Source organism: Labrus bergylta, chromosome 9 (assembly GCF_963930695.1).
Source record: "Labrus bergylta chromosome 9, fLabBer1.1, whole genome shotgun sequence".
Classification (NCBI taxonomy): Eukaryota; Metazoa; Chordata; class Actinopteri; order Labriformes; family Labridae; genus Labrus; species Labrus bergylta.
The window spans coordinates 14,160,074-14,183,690 of record NC_089203.1 but is presented as its reverse complement, the minus strand read 5'-3'; the positions used below and the strand labels follow the sequence as shown (position 1 = coordinate 14,183,690).

At 39.1% G+C, this 23,617-nt stretch overlaps 3 protein-coding genes across 3 annotated transcripts in view; 2 read left to right on the top strand and 1 right to left on the bottom strand.

Annotated features, from left to right (window-relative positions):
• The window catches only part of slc16a2 (solute carrier family 16 member 2), a 29,840-nt gene extending 17,967 nt beyond the window's left edge, over positions 1-11,873 (bottom strand). The window contains exon 1 of the mRNA XM_020645349.3: positions 9,177-11,873. Within this exon, the coding sequence (XP_020501005.2) occupies positions 9,177-9,600 (424 nt within the window). The 5' untranslated portion in view covers positions 9,601-11,873. The remainder of the gene's footprint in view (positions 1-9,176) is intronic.
• A 5,970-nt stretch (positions 11,874-17,843) lies between these two features.
• si:ch1073-303k11.2 (LRRN4 C-terminal-like protein) lies at positions 17,844-20,108 on the top strand. Its single transcript, XM_020645326.3, has 2 exons — positions 17,844-18,000; positions 18,948-20,108. Exon 2 carries the CDS (start codon positions 18,950-18,952, stop codon positions 19,697-19,699), a length of 750 nt encoding a protein of 249 aa, XP_020500982.2. The 5' UTR covers positions 17,844-18,000; positions 18,948-18,949; the 3' UTR covers positions 19,700-20,108.
• A 1,054-nt stretch (positions 20,109-21,162) lies between these two features.
• Positions 21,163-23,513, top strand: tstd1 (thiosulfate sulfurtransferase like domain containing 1). The gene is made up of 4 exons (XM_020645338.3): positions 21,163-21,290; positions 22,463-22,591; positions 22,967-23,129; positions 23,320-23,513. The coding sequence occupies exons 1-4, from the start codon at positions 21,278-21,280 to the stop codon at positions 23,372-23,374; spliced, it is 360 nt and encodes a 119-aa protein (XP_020500994.1). The 5' UTR covers positions 21,163-21,277; the 3' UTR covers positions 23,375-23,513.
• Positions 23,514-23,617: the final 104 nt, after the last annotated feature.

Below are 23,617 nucleotides of genomic sequence, written 5' to 3'. Positions count from 1 at the left end.
GTTCGGCAGTCTGCTCCTATGAGTCTTGTTTCTTCCTGCTCTTTCCATCTGTAGCTTTTGTATTTTTCCATATGCTCTTCCTGCACTGCTCATTTTATTGCTCCGGATGGAATTGCATTTGCTATGTAACCTCCAGCAGTTGGGAGTATACTTAAGCTTTAAATGTTTAGTATATGTCAATTCCATAGCCAAGGGACTCTCAATCAAAACAATAACAAAAGATGGTGTCGAGGCTGTCAGGGAACAAAGGGAGTGATTCTCTACGCCTCCCACGCCGACCAAAAACGAACTCTGAGTTGACTTTTGTCAAGAAGAACGGGTGAAACTAATCTGAGGAAGAGAATATGTTTTTTTTTTTTAAAGACGAGCTAATGTAGCCAAGTATACTTTACATGATGTTTTTAACACAGCAGCACATACAGCAACAGTACGGCAGCTTTCTCTAGAAGTTTCTAGAACCTTATGTAGCAGTCTTTGGGGTAACATCCGGTGTTTCCATGGCAACAACAAACATGTTGTGTCTGTCAATGCCACTGTCATGGCGGCCGCAGAGACAAGACCCGTCATGTTACAACTATAAATTTAAGGATTGCTCGGACTTTTATAACTGTTGGAAATATTTGAAGTAATGCAAGTACTCAACAAAAATGATAACATATGTTTAGTCCATTTTTAATTAAGTTATTGTAAAAATTCTACACATTGTACCTTTACAGCCAGTGTAGCTACCAGACACAAAAAAAATAAACAGAAACTTGTACTTATAAGTATACTTATACTCTATTGATAATTAATTCAAGGAAATATACAGGGAAGTCATTAGCATAAAAGATAAAATAACATAGATCAAAAGCTGAAAATCCAGACTAAGACTAACAGTGTGTTTATCTTCATATTTTATGTGGAAAACCCCTATAGGAACAAGATAGGACAGACAACATATAACTGAGGCCCACTACACAGGGCTAAACCACACCTTCAGTCTTCCTTTCATAGAAAATTGTTTGAACGAAGAAAATTGCCTAACAGGCGGCAGCAATTTGACACTGTTGCAGAATAATAGTTTGAGTACCAATAATACCAGCACTACCATAAATTGATGGCTGTTTTCACGCTTTGGCAAATAGCACAATTACTTCAGCCAAGCATCCATCAACAGGTCCAGACTGAACCAATGCTGTGATGATTATTGCAATTTCTGGGGTATACACTCCACAGCATTGTGTAAAAAAAATAAAATAAAAAGGTATTTTGTCTACAGAAAACACTGTCAAAAAATGAATCACTGCTCAGTCCTGCTCAGTCCCCCCCCCTTGGCACAAGGAAAGGTCTGTGAGTGGAGTGTACTCATTATAGATGATTAGGCATGAACACTTCCCAGCAAAAGTGAACACAAATTGAAAAGATGCGTCTGTGTGTGTGTGTGTGTGTGTGTGTGTGTGTGTGTGTGTGTGTGTGTGTGTGTGTGTGTGTGTGTGTGTGTGTGTGTGTGTGTGTGTGTGTGTGTGTGTGTGTGTGTGTGTGTGTGCGTTTATGTGACGGTGTGGAGGGGGCTTAACAAGCTTTCCTCTCTCTAAGTGATGGATGCAATGTGACAGCCAGAGAGACTGTATAGGAGCCATCTGTACATCGAGGGAACAAACTTGTTGCATAAGGAAAACACTGCTGGAGTCTTTTGAGTGTCCCCAGAGAGACCTCCGCTTGTATGAGGAGTACGCTCAGACTAACTGAGCTTTGTTGATGGCTACAATGATTGTTTTGTGAAATATGGACATTTGTTTCAAGTATGCCATATCTAATGGTAGAATATTAAACAAGCTCTGGGTCGATGTACGATAAAGAGCAAAAGAGTAGAAAGAATGTTTTTAAAACGCTGATGTGGTTTTGCTGTGTTCGAACAAAGAACACCCATAGCTGTATTTGAAATGTAACGTGCAACAAACTCCAGTTTTAATCTGAAAGTGTTAACATTCTTGGAGGAAAACAATTGTAGAATTCAAAGTTCTTTATTTCTTACATAAACAGAAATAAAGTACTTTCAAAGAAAATGGTTTCGGTTGATTATTCTGAGTAACTAACATGTTCTTCCTAGAAAGATTTTAATGCTTCAAGCAGTATTAAGTTATTCATTCTTATGCAAGTATGAAAAATAAAGTTTCTGCAAAGAAATAGAAAAACTATGTAAGATAGAGTCCACTATAGTGAAAACAATTATTATGGGGGGAAATCAACTGAACCAACTATTTTAAGGTCAAAGAAATCCAATTTCACCGTCATAATCCTTCTTTTATTCCAGACCGAATGTGCCAAAACCATCAAGTGCACATCCTGGTCCAAACACCACTTCCTTTGTCATGGGGAGGAAATTTGCCATCAACTGAACAATGCAGCCGCAAATGTCTCGGGTACTGTCAGTTTAAGGAACAATAGACATAGGTATTTTGGAAACATTAAAAGGAAAGGCTGGGGGACAAGACTTAAGCCTACGGATGCCCAGTCCTTCAAGGCCTCTTTAAATGTCCTTATCAGGTGGTAGGACAGGACAATGTGTTTTTTTTTAAAGGTTGTAAACAGATATTTGAACTGATTTAAACAACATAGATTAAATGCACTGAAGAAATTGACACATACAATGATTTGATGACTTGAATATGTTGCACAGCACCAGTTTTAAACGTGCACACTAGTGAAAGACAATTTAAGCTACGGTATAAAATTCTGTGCCTGTATACTGCAAACAAGTCATTATATAGTCACAGAGGCACACACTTTTTTTATGTGAAGGGATGCTCACATGCTGTGTTTCAGGTTTTAAGTTGTAAAAAAGTTAACAGGTATGAAGGTTATGCAATTTTCTGACACTCGTCGCCATTTCACCACTTTCTGAATAATGAGCGAGTTAAAAGAGATTTGATGGTGAAACTCCAGTGAGACATCGGGCGACGTTTTTTAGATAAATCAACATAACCTGTAAGCTACAGTTTGACATCAGCCATACTGCCATTATGTAGGAATGACCTATTGTCCTGTTTCCTTGTGTAATGTGAACAAACTGTAATATTAGATTACAGCAACCTCATAACCAACAGTATCATTATCTAGCTAAGGGGCCGAACATTGACATTACTGACTGCAGTAAGGTGTAAAAATGATGTTGCTTTAACTTTTAATACAGCCAGATTTCCCTCAGATTTTCACTGTTGTTTCTCTAACCCTAACCCTCTAAAACCATTTTCACACATACAGAAATCTTCTGAAAAACTCCGGAGATTTGGCTACCCGGAGGTGCTCTAGGCTATGTGTGAACGCAAACAGTCGCATTTTTCGCACGGTCTTTACCCGGAGTTTCTCCGGCCAGACCCCTAGTATTTTTTCCACAGAAAATCCGAGTGAGCTGATGTCTGAACGCGGCCGAATATACTCCGGAGATTATAAATTCGAGCCAATAGAAAGAGAATGACGTTCATATACAGTGACTGCATAAAGTGTCTGCACGCGACCACTACGATCTCCGTGTTCGTAATTAAACGGCTGCATTCTGTTTTCTGTTCGTCAGTATGTTGTTCTCCTCTCTTTTGTGGATGTTGTCATTCCATTGGACTACACATAGCATTGATATAAAGGCAAATATTCTCATTATAGCGCCGTGTAGCGGACTAGGCCACTACTTCCGCGTGGCTTATTTACGTCACGTCTTACCTCAGGAAATTCCCCGATCCCCCTCCCCTCTGACGGGGGTAGTCTTTAGCTGTGAGGAGCATATGTGAACGGCTAGGTGGCGAGAATCTCCGGGGCGGTCCTCCTGTAAATATCTAGATATTATCCGGAGTGCATATGTGAAAACGGCCAAGTTGCTGATCAGTTGAGAATCAATTAAATGACTTGTTGTATATGTATTGGATGACCAAACTTGAACATATTAGTATGACAATATAACATGTAGCTTTCTGCCCTGAGCAATGAAAATATGGTAAATGAGCCTGTTTAGCAGCGCTGAAGGTTGCATACTTTTCATTAAATCCTCACTTCGATGTTAACTTCTCATAATGAATTTGTCAAAAAAAAAGAGTTACACCATTAATGAGCAATACGACATTAGTAAAATATCAATTTAGGTCGATAATGTTGAAAAAAATCACGAGTGCAAAAAAAAAAACAAGGCTCATTCTAAACACTTCTGAGGCCAAGCTAACATTGCACTTGCATCAAGTAAAAGATGGCAGGTGCCAAGAGCGAAGAAAAAAATTAATGTTATTACTTTGATGTCAGAGTTCCTCATACTTCAAATGCTGCATAGTTCCAGGCTGTAAGGCGTCACAGGTACTGTGATGATAAAGTCTCATTTCAGCATCAGTTACATGACTAGATAATTACCGCACTGTACATCAGGTCGGGCTGCATAGTTTGAGGATTGCGAGCGAGTGTGAAACAAGTGATTTGGAGGACCAGCTGTGACAGATGGGAGAGGAGTGTCCTCAAACAAGACAGCCTCAGCAGCCCATGAATGTGCTGTGACAGCCCGAGTCTCTGGGTGCTCGATGACGTGTTAAGCTGGCACAGCTCTGTTTGATGTTTGCTTTTAATATCATGCTCCAAGCTATTAATATTTATTGCAGTGCTCACCGCTTGACACTATTAACGATGCAGAAGAGCGTGTGTGTGTGTGTGGGGTTATATATATATATATATTTTGTTTTTTTGTTTGTTTCCATGCATTGAGTACAGCATGTCAAATGAACACTGTTGCTCCAGATACACAATGCCTCTCTATTAATACTTACTTCTTCTTCTTTCAGGCTCTATCTGATTTAAACTGTCTTTTACTTGTGTAACTGCTCAAAATGAAATGCTTAAAATCTATTGGTGAAAAAAATGAATCCATGCTTGTGCTCTGTTCTTATAATGTACCTGCTGCCTGTGAGTGTGAGAAGCCTTTTACAGACTCGGATCCAACCTGAACCCATTCCCCCTGCTGCCTTTCTGGAATGCCAAAGATTCCACAGTTCTCCCTGATCTGCCAACCTGGGAGTTACAGCTGCCCCGGAGATGCTGTTTAAAGCAGATGCAGCACAACACAAAGCAGAGCAAAGTGCTGGCAACACCGGGGGAAAGAGCAGACACCTGTTTGAATCCTATGGTCAGAGGAATCCCTTTATTGAGTCGGTGCTCGGCTTTTATGAAATGTTAGGCACAAAGGTGTTGATCATGTCTGAAACCATCAAAGTCACGATTTAAGAAAAACTGAACATGTGCGTTTGAAAATTGCAACTATGTTTTATTTGAATTTTGAATTCCCCCCACAATAGTAAGAACAGAACCTGTACTTCAACCTGGTGTTTTCAAATGCTGTTTTTCAGACATTTCCACTCAAACAAACAGAAAAAACAACTCCAAAGTTGACACAAATCCTCTTGTTGTTTTTTGACACCATGTTAAACATTTTCTACCTGCAGCTTCACTTTTCAAGTGTTCGAGAGTCAAATTAACTTTACCCTGATAATATAATTGCCAAGCCAAAGATCACAGAATCAGGCCACAAAAAGAGGGCAGTGACATGACCAAATACACAACTCAACGTTTGAACCCACCGTTTAGTTGTTTTGAAACATTTAGACCACGTCCCAATCTCTTTTTTTGCTTTTATGTAGCTCTTCTCGAAGATTACCGCTGTCACTACGAGTCATTCTTAAATACTGTGTATCAATGTTAAGGAGTAGGCATAGAGGTGTTTTGTGTAACTTGTTGATATCTTTACATTTCCAGCACAAGTTGTTTAAGGTCCACTATGTGTAAGAATTAGTCACATAAAGCCGTTTACACATTATCAGTTCTTTTAAAGGCAATCCTTGCGGCTTCTGTGGGATATATACACACACATATATATATATATATATATATATATAGTGTCCACTTAGATTTAAATAAAGATAATTTTCCACTGTCCTATCAGTTAATGGAATAAAGAGAAAAAAAATATTTTTCTTTACAGATGGAGCAGCATTAATGGAGCCTGAGTTGCTGTTTCACTCTTGCCTTGCTTTCTTCGAAGAGGCCCTTCAAATTCTCTACGATCCTAATAATAATCAGAAAAAGTTGTTATCACTGGACATGTTCATCGCTACATTTGACATAAATAGGACACATTGTTCTTGAAAAAGCCTCGGGGGAATTGTTTTGCCTTCCCACTGATGTTTTTCACACTAGTGGCATAAAGATGGAATTCATTTCAGGGATCAATGAAAAATGCATCACTCGCTTACTCAGTCCCTTTCTTCAACTTCTTTTGAAAGTTTCATGCTGCAGAGCTGTAATTAGAGATTTTCTCCCTCTTGCAACGTGCTGAACAACTAAACACCTCACGAGGTGCTCACTCCCCACTGATTGCAACAGCACCACAGGTCTTTCTTACACTTTTAACACATCCTTCACATGCCAGCAGTTTTGTATTGAACCTCAGTGCCATGCCCACAGGGCAAAACACCATCTGCAACTCATAACAAGCTCACCTCTCCTTCATTAACTTCTTTCACTTTAAGAAAAACAATGCCATTGCGATCCCCCACCTTGTTACTCCAAAGTGATTTGAAAATGGTTTGTTTACCCCTGAAGGCCTAATAAATACCAAGAATAATGGAGTAAGTATAGAGAACTAATGGTAACCGCAACATTTGATCCCATTCATTGTCATTCTGTCGCTTTTTCATTAAGAAGAATGGTCTTTAAGGTGTTCTACACATATGAGAATTCAGCTTTTCCTGACTATGACCTTTCATATTGTTCAAAATGAGACTTTACAAATGAGACTATTGTATTTAAGCTGTTCCCCTCTGTTTTGTTCTGCTGCTGAGGGGAAAAGGTCAGGGCTCGGCTTAATCCTTTCACATATAAGAACAAGCAGGAATCAAATCCAAAGAACAGCTTGAGATGAAATCCTTAACATGCCAAAAAAAAGAAAAGGAGAGGGGGGGTGGGCTGATTCGAAATACCTCCTTATAACTGCCTTGTGTCGAAGATACTGCAAGATAGAAGTAATACATTTCAGATGACTCATCTGAAACTAAAACTACAATAAGCCAAACTGGATCTGTTTTCAAGTGAAAGTAGTTTTCAGGCTCTCTGTCATACTAACCTGGCAAAAAGGGGATGCCTTGTTGAGCCTAGCCTAACAACAGTAGAAAGTTTCTCCACATAAATCAGAAACGACTAAATGAAAAACACAAATCATCAATCTGTGCTCAAGTTAACGTCTCAAATCATGTAAAAGCCCTTTTCCCTCCTTTCTCTCCTTGTGTTACTTTTCATACTGATGATGTCAAATGATTGAATTTGTTCCAGAGAACAGTCTTAGAGGCATAATCCCTTCCCACATTATGACCTTAACCTTTTCTGGTGATTGTGGAACTTGACAGGATGTGAAGAAAAATACCCACTCCTGTTACAAGCTGCTCCTCTCCTGAAAAAAAAAAACCCAATTCTTTTTTTCCCCCCTGACTATTCTCTGGACAGATAGTTTCACAGTACAGAACAGGCAGTTCACTCAAAGTCAGACCACATGTCAAAAATAGTCTTGTGGTTAAGTCCATGATTGTTAATGTGATGAAACTTGCAGCAGGAGACCAAGACCTTAATAAAACCATCAAGGGACAAACTCCAGAGTTGCACTCCCTGGATGCTTCATTACCACCTTTAGTGCTGTTGGCTTGTCAACAGGATTACACGCACACACATAAAACAACAACTGGACTGGCCAGTATGTTTTTTTTAATTTATACATTTGGACTGGATCAAGATTGGATTCTGCAGTAAGCAATAATATGGCCCAAACTGTATTTGCATGGGTGTCTTAATAAAAGCAAATTCGGACCATCATCAATCACGAAGAGTGCTCCATGTGAAAATTATTTGTCAAAAAAATAACTATTATTAACAACCTGCCAAGTGCATTATACTTTTTTTCCTGATTTCAGCCATTCAGTTTTATATCTATAAAATGATAAAAACAGTTTTCTAGCATTTCACAAAAGTTTTGTGAAATGTTTCCGATGTAGAAGAGCTTGAAATAATTTTAAAACTGGTATAAAACATTTGGGGAAACAATGCAAAGTTGGGAGTATACCTCGACATTTATAGTGCAGATTTGCATTAGGAGGATTGGACTTTTGGCCAGTTTGCAGAGGTCTGTGCTCTGAGAGCACTTCTATAGTTGACAATTAATTGGATGCTTAAACCAACTTTTGGACTCTATTTCCATTTTGGTAACAAGAAAAACCAAGAAAATATCGGTTTATTATTAACAAATAAGCTGCAGCCTCAAAAGTGACTTGGACCATTTGTTGCACACTTCCTCGAGAGACTAATTTATCTCCTTCAAATAAGACTGAACTGTCCAATTCCTAAAAAATGACATGAGATATTTTTATATTAGGATGCATCTCAATTCTCTGTTGTCAGACTTTAACATTGTCAAGTTGGCATAGATCCCAGTTTACTTTGGGAAATGATTTGAACATTCACCAGTGAACACTGGAGGTCAAACTGCCAACAGAAAGGTTTCAAGTGAAACATTGAGGGAGACAGAGAGGTAAACACTCGACTCAGTCTGATCACATACACCAAACTAAGTCTTCAAAGCAGCTGCATTGTCACAAATGAAAATACATTCCTTGAAATAAATCTGGTCACGAGGTCTATTAGCTTCTTATAATGCCGTATGTAGAAGCAATGTTCCAGTTTAGTCAAGACCTTGTTTTGGTCACACTTTCTACATCACAACAATTTTCAGCACTGTGGGGTACATTTTTATCAAAAGACCACTTGTGATAAACTGTAATGGATTTGCAGCAGCTAACTAAGGGAGTTAAAATAACTGGGGTATTCATAAATGGATGGCCAGGACAGTTAGTTAAATGTTAATCATTGAACATATGTGATGGTGCGCTCCAAAAGGTGCATGTTAACAAGTGGTAAGAGGCATGAAACACTGCGTACAGTGTGCTACTTTTAAGTGCAGGATAAACCCACTGTTCCCAGCTGACCCACATATTTATTTGAGGGATGTAAATGTATATAGTAACCTATAGACAAAGCAGTGACCCAGGACAAAAACACTTCTGTTCCTTATGCTCTGCTTCAATCTCATTGTGAGGATCACAACAGCACACAGTGTGGTTACTCACCCACTTTGAACTGAGACGTCTTGTCCTCTGGGTTGGCATGCTCCTTCACAAGCATCATATGCAAGATGCCAAAAGAGTTTTGGATGCCAAAGATGGACCCATTGCACCAGGTGGCTGCAAAAACCACCAGCCAGCCGTAGCCTCCTTCTGGTGGGACGAATCCGGCTCCATGCCCGGGGTTCTCCACATGGACCCCGGCCTCTGGTTCAGATGCCGAGGAGAGCTGCGGCTTGGACCCGGCCTCAATCAGCTGCAAGGTGCTGTCCTCCTGCACGATTTTACACTCGCTGTCAACCGCCTGGTCCTCCTTACTCGTGTCTACTTGAGCATCCCTTTGCTCCATCTGTGGATCTGCACCTGGCTCTTCTCTGTGGGACTCTCCGCTGGACGGCTGCGCCTGGTTGTCTAACCCGTTGATCCCCATGCTGTTTGCTCTGATTGAGAGGTGACTATGGGCTCTTGGCGCACATGCATGAGATGTAGGTCACTGACATAAGCGGACCAATTTGAGTAACATAAATTGGTTGGCTACCTGTCCAAATGTAAGATAGACGGTCCTCAGTCGTCCTACACGAGGAGTGCAACCAAAGTCTGAGCGTCAACTTGAGTGGATAGACACAAACATGCAAAAGCCAAATGTGTCATTCTGGTCGGAGGTCTGTATGTTTCCAGGAAATATTAGGCACCGCCTACTTCTCCTATAGAGCTGATCTGTCTAAGAACAGCCTATAGAGACAAGACCATGTATTTACTTTTGCTGGCTTCCCCACTCGTTGCCAAAAATGATCATCAACCTGTGAAACGTCCGCTCCGCCTCGACCTGTTATACGGTCCTTCGCACGGTCCACCACATCCCTCGGAAGATAACAAGAGTTGAGAAGGCGATCCGTCCCTTTTCATCTGCTTTCTTTAACAGCTGTAAATGTGGAATAAGAAGGCCCGTGTGGATCCCACGGGCTGGCTAGACTCTTGAGTGTCAACATAGCTTGAGCCGTCATTCAACGGCTTGCCTCCGCCTCCTTTTCCCCGGCGAACGGACAGTTCGAGCCAATGATCGGGCTCCGTCACCATGACGACAATATTTGTGGGACGAGCTTACACTTCGGGTTGTATCGGCTTCACGGAAAGACCCGAATGGTCATATATATATTTATATACAGCCCTTAAAGATAAACGTTCTCGTTTAGGCTACTGTTACGTATGCAGGCTATACTTTCTCCCTTAGAGAGACTCAGACTGCACTGATAACAAGAGTTCACCCTCCCCTTCCTTAACCGTCAACAGGGACGGTTACAAACACAGATTAAAAATAATAAGAAGGCAAATAAGCCGCAAAAAGGAGGAATAAGTGGGTTGTTTTTCCCTGGTGCTTATTTTAGCCTTCAGATAGATGTCCAAATCGCTTTAGCCTTCATAACATGTCTTACGCCAGGCATAGTGACTTGTCTTTTCGACTTTTAACAACAAGGTAACAATCAACGACTTAGCCTAACTATGCTAAATTAGGCTACTTTGTTTTAATGATTGATTACAATTAAGATGTCTACTCAAAACAGTTAAACGCTTGAAATAGGCTTCTGTGACTCACATGTTAGGCTACACTGAGCCTACGTCTCACTTTATGGTAATAAGGTATGGTAATAGTTTCTCTGTAGCCTGCGTGACATTTCCTGTATATCCTACTTTACAAGAGTTTGGCTTTAGCCCATGTCTGCTTAATTTTTCTGTTTTCTCAGTTCTGTTTTTTTTTTTTAATTATTATTAATAAAAATCAGTGTTGCAAAGTTACTATGCTTATTCAACAAAAATATCTGCCTGTGAAAACTAGGCTTTAAAGAAGGTTACAATTAGGCCTAGACTACTCAAGAATTCGTTTCAGCAAAAGTATGATCATCGTAGTTTACTGGCGGTGGCAGGAATAATGTTTCCTGAAATGTATTTATCATAGTAGCAGTGAGTAGGCATATTCAGATATTAAACTTTGCCATGGTCAAATTCTGTGTTCAAATCCATAGAATAAAGAAAATAGGTCAACCGGACAGTCTCCTAACAAAAGATGCTCCTGCCCTTCTGAACAACCCTGTGAAGTGAGAACTATGGGACCAGAGAGGAGGAGTGTCCTGCCACAGTGAATTAGACCAGGGGTTCCCAAACTTTGCAGCTTGCGACCCCCATTATGACGGTGATAGATACTTGGGACCCCACATTTGACGCACTAGGTCAAAACACTGGCATTAAAACAGCAAACAATAACCGAAACACCATCATATTATTTTTGTAATTTATTTGTAAGAAACTACTTTTTTTACCTACTGTATTTTAAAATTAATGGGTGAAATATCCAATTTTAAACCATTTTTATATGTTTTTGAAAGGAATCTCACGACCCCCCTAACAGTGTTCCGTGACCCCCCCAGTGGGCCGCGACCCCCACTTTGGGAACCACTGAATTAGACAGTGAGATTATTTCACACTAGAACAAAGTTATTAAGTGAGTGAACAATGAAAACGCATTTGCAATCTTCTTCCAACGCCATGTGTGAGGGGTCAAGACAATGTGTTTAATCTTGTATTCTTTTATTGATGGAAAAAGTCAGAGACTCTAACAGTCTTCTATATGTTGAGCTTGGTTATCATTTTCTGGCAAGAAGAATGGATAAAATACTGTCAGCCAATTTAAAAAATGTTTTGTATTAAAAAAAAAAAAAAAGGAAATACACTTATTTACATTATCCAAGAGATTCTCTGTTTTTTTCATGTGATAGGACTAATAGGCCGCAAAAACAGCTTTTCACCACTGAGTGGAGCTACAACTCTTTGTAAAAGGATTTGATCAGGACCACAACGATAAGAGCAGATGTCAGAAGTTACCCAACATTTACTGAATGGTGTCGTTTATTCAAGGAGAGATTTTCTCAGTATGTCAGAGTTCAGTTGAACATAACCTAAAATCAGTTAATTTATGCTTTTTAGGTAACAAAACACAGTGTTCATCATGGTGTTAACAGTTCATCTGTGGTGGGTTTTGTGGTGGGTTTCATTTGCTGCTTTAGATGTATTTCATAGTGCGTGCTTACTCATTATTTTGTTGTCAGAGTATGACACTTGAATAGAACTGAGCCATCGTTAAATAACACCAGATTTTTTCCTACAGTTCGGGCAGTTGATGATCTGTTGTTGTAGTGTTACACAAGGCTTCTACTTTATTGTGTTAAGTATAAAAGCGCTCTTATTTTTCAATTAGATTCAACAGAATTACCCCCTATAGAGAAGACTTAAACAGGTGAGATATCAACCAACACATCTGCAGTATGTATTGTGACTATTGATTATGATCAAAAGAGCCGACATACAGCATATAGAAATTTGCACATTATACTGGGAGATTTATTTGGTAAATGGACTTGAGTTTACACCGCTTTTCTTATCTTCTGAGTACTCAAAGCACTTTTACACCTCATGTTACACCTACCCCTTCACAGACTGATGGCAGTGGTTGCTATGTAAAGTGCTAATCCCATTCATACACCGCCTAAGTGTCTTGTCCAAGGAGACATCGGACATGTTGCTGGGGATCAAACCTTCGACCGATTGAGAGGCAACGACTCTACCAACTGAGCCACAGCCGCCCTTAACCCTTTGCATGGTAACTCATTATTTTGCTCACCTGAGATATGACAACACATGGTTTCAGCCATTTCCTTTGACGTCTATTCAGAATGTTAAGCTCCAATGCTGCTGTTTATGTCGTGCTGCTGTGCAAGTGGTATGTAAACATAGTAAATCTGACATATCACTATCATTCACTGCCTCCAGATTGATCAGCAGCTGAAAAGAGGATTGCTGGTGATAATTCAGAGAGACATTTGGGTCATACTTCAAGGTAAAACAGCATACTTGATAGCCCATCAGCCAACAGCATTCTGCTACTCACTTGCTAACATTACTGTTTCAGAGTTATATGATAAGAAAAGGGTTCAATCGATTGAAGTTTCAAATCACATATTTGGTGCATTCATTTCAACATGAGTTTGAAACATACTATAATCAAGCAATGTGATGTAGTGTCTTGTTGTCTCCTGACATGACCTCAGAAATGATCGCAGATTGACTACAATGTACAACTTGTAAAACTAGAACACAACACTGCCACATTATCCTTTCGTAATACATTTTGGGCAAACCACCATGAGCGTTCCATCAGAGTAAAGTGGCTTTTAGTGTATAATCATCACATAAATAAGTCAGAGATGTCCAATGTAACAGAAATATGACCCCCCCCCCCCCCCCAAAAAAAAAACAAAAAAAAAAACAAGGGAGGGTAACTTCAGCTGGAATTAAATTGAGCTCATATTGAAGTAGGATAGCTTCTCTGTTTACCACTCTTCAAATTTAGCATTGATTATAATCACACAAACATTAAGTGGAGGTTGGAATGTGAAACATCATCATGATTTGATGGAGGTTCCTTACAGGGTCTGTTTCAAATTATCCCCTTGAGAAACAGCAAGACTTTACGGCCCACTCTGGCTCCACAGTGGGGTTTTTAACCAAAAATAGCAGTTCCGACGACTTCACAGAGTCTGGTTTCACGACTGCCCTGGGCTTCCTCTTGAATGAAGTGGGGGTCAAAGGTGAGCGGAATACAACCAATGGTAGTGCTTCCTTTTTGGAATTGGAATATTTCAACTCCTCAGAGAGAGGTGTAGGCAGGAGAGGGAATGAGCATCTGTGAGAGGCCCACACATTTCTGAGTGGACATGATAAGTCTCATGCTGAAAGATGAAGATGACTAAAAATGAAAGTAAAGTTTTTTTAAAGGAATTCTTGTCTTAAATGAGTATTGTTTGTTTCTATGTTAAGAAATAACTGTCCTAATGTATTGTCTTGTGAAATTTGGTGCTATCTAAAATCAAGTGATGGTGTGGAGGGTACATGCAGGTTGTCAGGCGCATGTTCAGCAGCATGCTCAAACATGTGGTGGTGGGAGGCGGTCGAATCATTATCTAAAGCAGTACAGTGTGACTCATACTCAGTTGCTGCCTTTATTCCTTGGGGGCTTTGGAGCTAGAGTTTGTATTATAACTTCAGCATGTCAGGCCTGCCACTGGCAGTGGACAATAACATACAGTAAACAATGATTCCTTAGTGACGTCGCCCACTTTGAAGAAAAGCTTTGAACTGTTTGAATTCGAACTCTGTGGACAGATTTACTTACTGGAGGTGAAACAGGGATATCAGTGGGACAATCTGAGTGTAGAGGCTGTAGGTGTATGCCTCTGTGCTGTAGCTTGGTAGCTCATTCCAGAAATTCATCAGGGATGACTTGCATGCTCATGATCATGAATGTGACTAAACAAAGAGCTGCCCATTAGTCACTTCACTGCATAATTGGGTGGGATTGTAAGTGGTTTAAAGTATCTTATTGTAAATCATGGACCAAACAAATATGCTGAGAATGCTTTTGTTTTTCTCAATGACAAGAGAAAAGTATGCCATATTTAAAGGCAAAACAAACAGCTGAAAATAAAGATAGTCTCTCCTTGTAAAAAATAATAATAATAATTTAACACTTGTTTGTGTTAGTCCTCTTTCTAATCCTCTTTCCTTATTTGACCAAAAGAGATGTTCTTTTGTTTTGTAATCCGGCCTGTAAACTATTACAAGCTCACTAATACAAATGGCATGTGAGCCTGTTGTTGTTGTTTATAATGTTGATTTTCCTTCCAGGGGCCACACACACAATGTTTATGTGTTCATGGACTAATTGTCTGATCACCCACTCATTCACAGAAACAGTGACACACTTGTCTTTGGGACCATGTTAGACTCTCAGAGCTTTACCGGTAAAGTGTTTGCGTAACATTGTGGGATTGAAAGCAACTCCAATTTATATGCTTTATTGAGGAAACCACAGTGAAAGAAAGTAATGATGCTATATAGTATAATTTGGTATAGTCTGTGTAAGACATATGAGAACACTTGCCTGTAACAAACAATGATTTATACTCAAAGTTCCTGAAAATGGATTTTGTTGCTCAGGAATGAAGGCTGAAATGAATCATTTAGACTTCTGATAAGTCGCAGTAACCTGTACCATCCAGTTCCGGGCAGGTTGTAGCAAATTATCAGCTCCTGAAAGTAGATATGGGACTGATGGGGGTGGAGGAGATTGTTGTCTCTTGTAGCCAAAACAACCTGAAACTCACAGCTAAAATACAAAAGATGAGGAAAGACCTGAGGAGAAGCTGAGAACACATACAGTACATCTGTCTTCTCCACTAAAGTTAAATATGTGGTTAAAATGCACAATGCATGTCCTTAGACGTTTGACTCTGTTCTGCTTATTATCAGGCAAGGAGAGGTACCTGCATGCTGGTGCTTTGAGATGTAAACATGAGGTTGTTAACATTTTTGCTTTGATATTACTTATTTTTTTAACATTTGCTAATCAGCAATGACACAAAGTACACCTAATGCTAACACGAATGTCATTATAGTTTAGTATTGGACAGTTCCTTAGAAGGGAGAGGATCGTCTGTGTCAAATTATGTCAGTCATTGCTGTATTGTTAAGATATTATTTTCAAGACCAAATAATGTAGACCTCATGTCAGCAATATATGAGTCAAAGCCAGATAACCATCAAAGTCAGTAGTATCAACTATTATTTGTACAAAGAAAATAGTCCTTTAGTGGATAAATGAAAAATTTTACTGGCTGGTGGCGTTAGATGACATGCCATGGATAACCACTGATACCTGTTTAATTCCAAATTTCATGGTCATCGTTCGATTTTTCAGTAAGAATGCAAAGCTGTAAACGTCGTGGTACATGTTGAGGAAAAGTCAGGGGAACACCAAAATCAGTGGGATTCTCAGGGGACCATGAAAGAATGCACCAAATCTTAAGATCATCAATTCTATAGTTTTTGAGAAATATTAGGAAGACGTCCCCGGTGGTGTACCAACTTAAAGTTACACATATCATCCCATCAGTGAATGCTCTTTGAGAATTCCTTGGAACAGTGATCCCCTATAACCCAAGAGGAGATATTTATCAGCACCTCCCTAGAAATATTATCACTTAAAAACTGGAAGTGATCATTCTGCTTTTCCATGCAGTCCATTAAAATGTGTTTTTCATCTAGCCCAGAGAAATAATAATTATTATTAACATGCCCTCTGCGTATTTGACAGCCAGAATCAAGACATAAACTGAGGAATACTGAAGACTGGGCCTCCTTTTCCAGCAACGCTCGTAAATCTCGACCAATTCTACGACGAGCTTGTGGCAGGGAGCTTGTAATTTCTAAGGCTGTGACTCACCAACGCTCTCCAAGCTGATTAGACATAATAAAACGAGTCCACTTTGCGATTGTTGCAACAAAAAATCTGCTCTAGACCCAGTTGTTTTTATTTATTCATTTATTCAAGATTTTATATTAATTGCTTGACCTAATTAGTCTGGCCTGCCAGAAAGGAGATGGATTTATTGTATGTTTGAAAGCCACTCTGGCTTCACTTTTCACTTTACATCACAGCTGAGCAGGTCTGGAGCTGAGCTTTGGGTGTGCAGAACACATTTCTAACACATTTCATTTTCCCCATGGAAACTAGCCCAAAAGTAAAGTAAAGTAAGTAAAAACACATTTTCTTCCTGGTCCATTCATTTCTATATAAAATTTTTTTTATAAATCTGTTCTCTGCTTCCTGCTCTTTTGCTCAAGAGACTATATATTTTAAGTCTCTCTTCAGTGTTTATTCATCTCCAAATAATTCATATTGTGTGGGCCTTCTCCTTTTTATGTTGATATAACATGTGCCTGTATATGAACATAAAAAGTTGATTTGTACGTATAAGTTCACTCTCTCACAACCCGACTCAACTGCAGTTAGCCCTTATAGCGTAGTCGTGCTTCTTATACTTGGTGAGACATTCTTCAAGAAATGTCCTTGTATCTGCACATGTCAAAAACTTAACAATAAACAGACACTGTTTCAACTCGACTGAAACTCAAGAGGATTTCAGTAATGCAGGACGAGTCATTTCTTTGGAAAGATAGGGACCTCTGCCTCTGTACTTTTTTTCTCAGCTACACAACATGGGCACTCTGAAAAAGAAAGAACTCGCCTATACTTTGCCAGCTTCATCCCCTAAAAGGATGAGAATAGAGAGAGCATTTGTCGTTCCCCTCCAGCTTGTCACAAGGGGCCACAAGAGGAGGGGGGGGGGGGTCCATAATAAACACACTTGCATGCATTCTTGACCCCCCACTATCAAAGACACACATAAACACACACTGAAGTGCTGTTTATTTCCACAACACCTGGAGACCGTGAAGGAAGTTAGCTCTTAAATAAGTAATAAGAAACAGGCAGCTACACATTCAGATTACACAAGCACATGAAACAAGCGCATGCATGCCTCCTGCTAGGGCTGAGCTAATTAATATGCCGAGCAGCACACCGGCACATGGAGGGTCTGCCCCAAATCCACTTCTTTCCAACACACAGAAAAATTCCAAGTAAAGAAAAAGAAAAAAAAGAAAGAAGACTATGGATGTCTGGTTTGAGGCCCTGCTGAGAAAAAGAAGGAGGCATGATGTGGAAAAAAAATGAGAAGAAAGGCATGAAACGTAAAAAAAAGGGGTGGGAGAGGCACAGAGGGAAGAAGAGAATGAGGGGGTGTCGAGGAGGAGGAGAGTCTGAGGGAAACAACTTAAGACGGTGAGAACGGAGTGAGCACACATTGAGAGCAGACAGAGTGGGAACACGAGAGGACCAAAAGAATAAAGGCTTAAAAAATCCATCACCAACAAACAGGTACAGAAAACCTTTTTAAACATTTCTGCTCTTTACTTTCAAGTTGGTTTTACACTGAATTACTGATGTCGGTGGACCAGGTGCAAAATAATGAAGATTATTTGCTGCATTTAAGTGCTTTTAAAAACCTCTTCTCACTATTCTGATTATCATTAATTGATCAAAAGATGTAACATGAAACCTGTTTAAGTTGTGATTCAGCTTTCTGGTTCCCACAGAACGCCACTGGCTTGTTTCCAGGAGACAATAGATGTGCTAATGGGGTCACCCCAAGAGTTGTGCTTTTTTCCCCTGCCCTCAGCATTTATTTATGTAAAGCACAGGATGGAAACCAAAAGACCGCAAATATTTGTGTATAACAGAGAGGCATTTCCGAGCAATAAACTTTAGGTAAACAACATCATAGTCAACACACTGAAGAAATTAGTGTTGTTTTTTAAAACCTTCTTGTCTTCTGTCAGAACAAAAACCTTGCGGTGGGCTCGTGAACCCCACATAGAGGCTCAAAGCGGGCGGCCCAGGTTCGAATCCAACCTGTGGCTCATTTTTACGCATGTCATTTCTAACTTTCTCTCTCCCCAATTAATGACTCTATCCACTACCCTTTTTTTTCTAAATAAAGGCATACAAATATATAGTATTCCTATTTCTAAGAAATACCATGAATCTTTTAAATATATCGTCTATTGTCGTATCAAAGTTCTGTTTTTTGTTTTATGTGTTTTGACGCATTGACCTCTACTACAATAGATTCAGTTCCCTTATTGGGCTTTACAATTTGTATGACTGAGATCCTGGTATCATTGTTTGATATATTTAGTCCATAAAGAAAAAATGACTAATATATTAGACTAAATTGATCAACTCATAAAGGCGTCTCTGAACAATGTTTGGGATTTTTATTATGGCTGTATTATTTGCTCATCATTTGTCTTTTCCTCCCATAGATATGATGTCATTGTACAGGAACCTGACTGTGCTTCTCCTTTTTCTGATTGCCGCCCTGCTACCCAGCTCCCACCTCTTTACGCACGCTGCCTCTGCCTCTCCTCCAGTCACTCGTCCTCGCATCAATTACACTTCCTTAGATGACTATGACGATGAAGTGTTCGTCAAGAAGACCACTCCTGTCAGAAGTGGTCCGCCACAGCTTTGCAAATTCGACTCCTGCTCAGAGAATCAGGAGCCATGTGATGTCCTTGAAGCTAAACACGGGTGCCTCTGTCCCGGGGTCAGTAGGGCAAATGTGCCTCCTCATGCACCCCGCATCCAAGCGCTACTGCCAATCAATGCAGGGGCTGACAGCGGGAAGCTAGAGATCCAGTGGTGTGCTCCATCTTCCGTGGTGTCTGGGTACAGAGTGGTGATAGAGGGAAGTGAAGGTGACGCCTTTGAGTTCAGAGACGCTGCACGAAGAGGAGTGATCAGAACAGTCGAAGTTGGGACTAAGGTGTGTGTGGAGGCGGTAAACAATGCAGGAAGCAGCACCCCCTCAGCTTTCTCATGTATGCGGTTTGACCATTCTGAATCTTCAGACCATAAAATCCTGGCTGGAGTCATAGGTGGAGGAGTCACACTCCTTTTAATTCTTATCATTGTAGCTGTGATCCTCTGGAAGTATACGACGAATAAGAAGGCAAAGGGAGACTCAACAGATGGACTGGGGAACCCTACTTACAGCACAGAGGGGACTCTGTGATCCAGTTTAGTTCTGTACAGACAATTCATTCCTTTACACTGAATAGGCCCGTTAAGACAGGCTCTGGAGGGGCCTTAAATCAGGGAAGGCAATGCTGTAATCATGAACAAAAAACAAAATAGTTCTAGTTTTTTGTTCATTGTAGAATAAAGAAGTTGTTTACACTCTTGTTTAGGGATATTTAAACATAATGGGATCAAGATGAGTGTAATTTATTGAATAACACGAACTAAAGGGTAATTCTTTTAAAAAGTGGTACGATCAAGGCTAATTTGCGGGCAAATTAACCTTTGTAAATTTAATGTAGTCTTGTTTTTTTTTATCTTATCATGGCTGGATTTGATTGTTGAATTCATTTTGTACTTACTGACCTGAGCTTTTGTAATAAAATAAAACGTATTTTAATAAATTCTGTCCAGACTCAATTATGTTTTTTGTGGAATTAAAACAGGCTGTCCAAAGTGTTCTATAAATAATGATTTCAATTGAGATCTAGTGACTGTTTCTGCCATATTATATGATTGCCCCATACAAACCTTTTAAGCCATTCAGTTATTGATTATTCTTGTTACAAATGTAAGTATCTGCATTTGACATATTTCTCTTTCATTAGGCCTAACTCTTTATCAAATCTGTCATCAATCTGTCCTTGGTGGAAAGTACTTCATTTTTCACAAAATGAAAAATATTATGATACTTTTTTTTTTTTTTTTTTACCACACTGGAGTTTTGGTAGAGAAATGTGAAAGTTGGAGAAATGTACAGATGATGTGGGACTGTAGGCTATATGTTCATAACTCTAAACACAAACTGTCCTCAAAGGAAAATGTAGTCCCTGTAACTCTGTTTGAAGATAAAATGCTACACGAGAAGTTATGGTGGGGGGCCCTCAACACCGTAACTCTCCTGGTAGCTTTTTAACTCCAAACAGTGTTCCAGGGACCCAATTCCTCCTTTGAATAAAGTTTCTGTATTTGGTTCAGAAAATAAAGTATAGAATTGTTTCACTTCTCTAACTCTAAAATTTCACTACCAAATGTAGATAGTGCACCTTTTAGAACATACTACTTTCTTAATTAATTTAGTTTTAGTTAACAAGTTACAAAAACAAAAAATACGACATATAAAGAATGTAGAAAACAAAACAAAAAAAAACTGTTCTCTAATATAGGATGTGTAAATATTGTATTACTTTGAGAGGGGCCCTATTGAATGACTTTACTTTTGAAACTTTCAGTAAATCGTTACAGGAGCCTAATTCTTAATGTGAATCTCTTAATTGAATAGATTTTGTTGTAAGAGAATATTTTGTACATTGTGTAATCCCTAATTTCTATTAAGAATAATTTCCCCCAACACTGTCCGTATTCATGAAAATACAATTTCAATTTCTAAAACTTTTATTTTGAAGGTCCCGTTAGTGTGATATGCATTTTCATTGGCTAACGTACAAAGTCCATCAGGTGAGGTCCCGCCTTCCCTCTACGTCTCATCCACCGATTAGTCATTAACTATATGAGGAAGTGTATTTGTTTATAGTTTATGGAATAAGCGTTTTCACAGCTTGAATTACGCAGGATGGCCAGTTCAGGTGAGTCTTCAGTCATCCCACTCTTATAGTTTCAATGATGTCCGCTTGTGAGAATTTGTGAATGACTGCCGATTATGTTTATACCACTGAATAGTTAGTTAACATAGCCTATGTTGAGTTAACAGGATATAATTAGGCTAATGGTAATTAATATTGCAAAAGATTATCGCAGGTAAAGTTGCTTTATAGGTTTATTGGTTTAAGTTTATCAGCTCAGATGACCAGAAACGTTCTTGTTACTCATACATGTTTAGTTCTCTTCCAATTCCTTGTAAAAAAAAAAAAACCTTCAGTGATATCTTTTCTATTGAAGTTCATGGCACAAAGATTAAGAATGACTCAGCAGACAAAAACAAGGTGTAAACCCGGAAGCTACCTGTATCCTTAGGGAAAGTCAGCTAGTTGCCCAAGCAACTATAAACAAACCGTTTCCTAGTTTCCCCCTGAAGTGAAGCTAAACAAGGCAAGTGTTGGTATAATCTGTCAGGTCAAAGAGGAGTGGGGGCACAAACCTTTTCCTCTTATCTTCAGACACACACACACACACACACACACAGTTAAGTAAAAGTAGTGCCAGCACGAGAGTCAAATGTGCCCTTTTAGCTTAGACCTTTTCAATCTTTTATTATTTTTTAACAATGACAAGATTGAATACTGATTCCAGTACTTTAAATCAGTATATCATGAATAGTATGTTGTCACCAGTGCTTCCTTTCCTCAACATTTTAAAGCTCAGGAAAAATGGATAGCTTTAGCACTAACAACTGAGCATATTGTGACAGAACCAAATCACTGAATTTTATTGCCACAGTATTCTTCAAAGTCTGCTACATCGCGAATACGCACTCTTACAGCGTGCAGGTACACACAGAATGTGTCGTCATCAAACAAACAGCAATCGGTTTTGTTTCAAATGCAGTTAAGATGATAATTAAGTAGTTATAATAACATTCAGGTTCAGGATGTTCTATCACTCGAAGCCTCACCTGTGTTTTAAAAAAAGTGAATTATTCTATTTTCAACAATATCTTAGATTAAAGCAAATTGTTTTGTCACTTGAAGCCAAACTTGTGCTTTGAAAAAAGTAATGATAAAATGATTTTATGGGGATATTTAACAATATGTTATCAGACTTTGCAAAGCTTTTAATGTGTTTGCTCCATCATTGACAGACAAGGCAGAAATCTCCTACGAGGATCTGAAAGCGCTCATGGCAAAGAGCGAGAAGCTCCTCCTGGTTGATGTCCGCACCAAAGAGGAGGTGGATAAAGGACGAATCCCAGGGTCAATTCACATCCATGGTGAACTTTTAAATTCAGACAAATAGAGAAATAAAACAAAACATGAAACTGACTCATTCTTTAGTAACCTAAACTTGGATTTTGAAAATTTCAAAAAAAATCAGAGAATCGAAAAAGACCAAGTACTTCGAGTTTTCTGTTGTATCTTTCATCACTACACTGATTTACACTATTTAATAAGTGTTACCATTTATTAAAAACGTTCAGACCAAAGTTCCTGTGGATGTGTTGTTGTGCATATGTATGTAAGTATATATGTATGTCCACAGTAGGCCTACTGTCTGTTTGTATTGCATTGGATGTAAATATTTTATTAATCATTTAGCTAAAAAAATGTTTTTCTTCCCTTCATCTCTCCCTCTTTAAATTATTCAGTTGATTCCGTAGAGGCTGCTTTTGCCCTAGAGCCCGAAGAATTCAAGGCCAAGTTTGGTGTCACCAAACCACCACTGGATGCCCCCGAGCTGGTGTTATACTGCCAGATGGGAATGCGGGGGGGAAGGGCCACGAGTAAAGCCCAGGAACTTGGATATGTGAAGTAAATACATTATTTGTTACCATGCATTTATACAAATACACATACAGTTAATATGTATGTAAAACAGACAGCCTGTGTTTACTGCATTAATAGCCCTCATTGTTTTAAAATGTATCCTATGCCCTTGCAACAATTTCCTGTTAGAACATCTAGTTTTTTCTTTAATGTGTTCCTCTACCTTCTGTTTCAGCGCTTCTAATTATAAAGGAGGATACAAGGAGTGGTCTGCCAAAGAGGGAAACTGATTAACATACCATTTATGTAAAGCAATGTGAAAGCCAGATGGGAAAATTGAGAAACATTTTGATATGTTTTATGTTGTATTTTGATACTAGGCTGCGTCAATGTTGACAAATGTTTGAAATAAAGAAAATTATATTACAATGTTTCTGTTATCTACTCTTATTTACATATCTTTTGGGGCTAGCAATATCTGGACATGCAAATATTAGAAGAAAACAGTTTCTGCTTAAAAAAAAAAAAGATTC

Excerpts from the sequence above, each read along its gene's own strand:
- si:ch1073-303k11.2 (XM_020645326.3), top strand. The coding sequence starts at position 18,950 with ATGATGTCATTGTACAGGAACCTGACTGTGCTTCTCCTTTTTCTGATT.
- tstd1 (XM_020645338.3), top strand. Across the intron at positions 22,592-22,966 it reads AGGGTCAATTCACATCCATG|TTGATTCCGTAGAGGCTGCT; the intron begins GTGAACTTTTAA and ends TAAATTATTCAG. Across the intron at positions 23,130-23,319 it reads CAGGAACTTGGATATGTGAA|CGCTTCTAATTATAAAGGAG; the intron begins GTAAATACATTA and ends CTTCTGTTTCAG.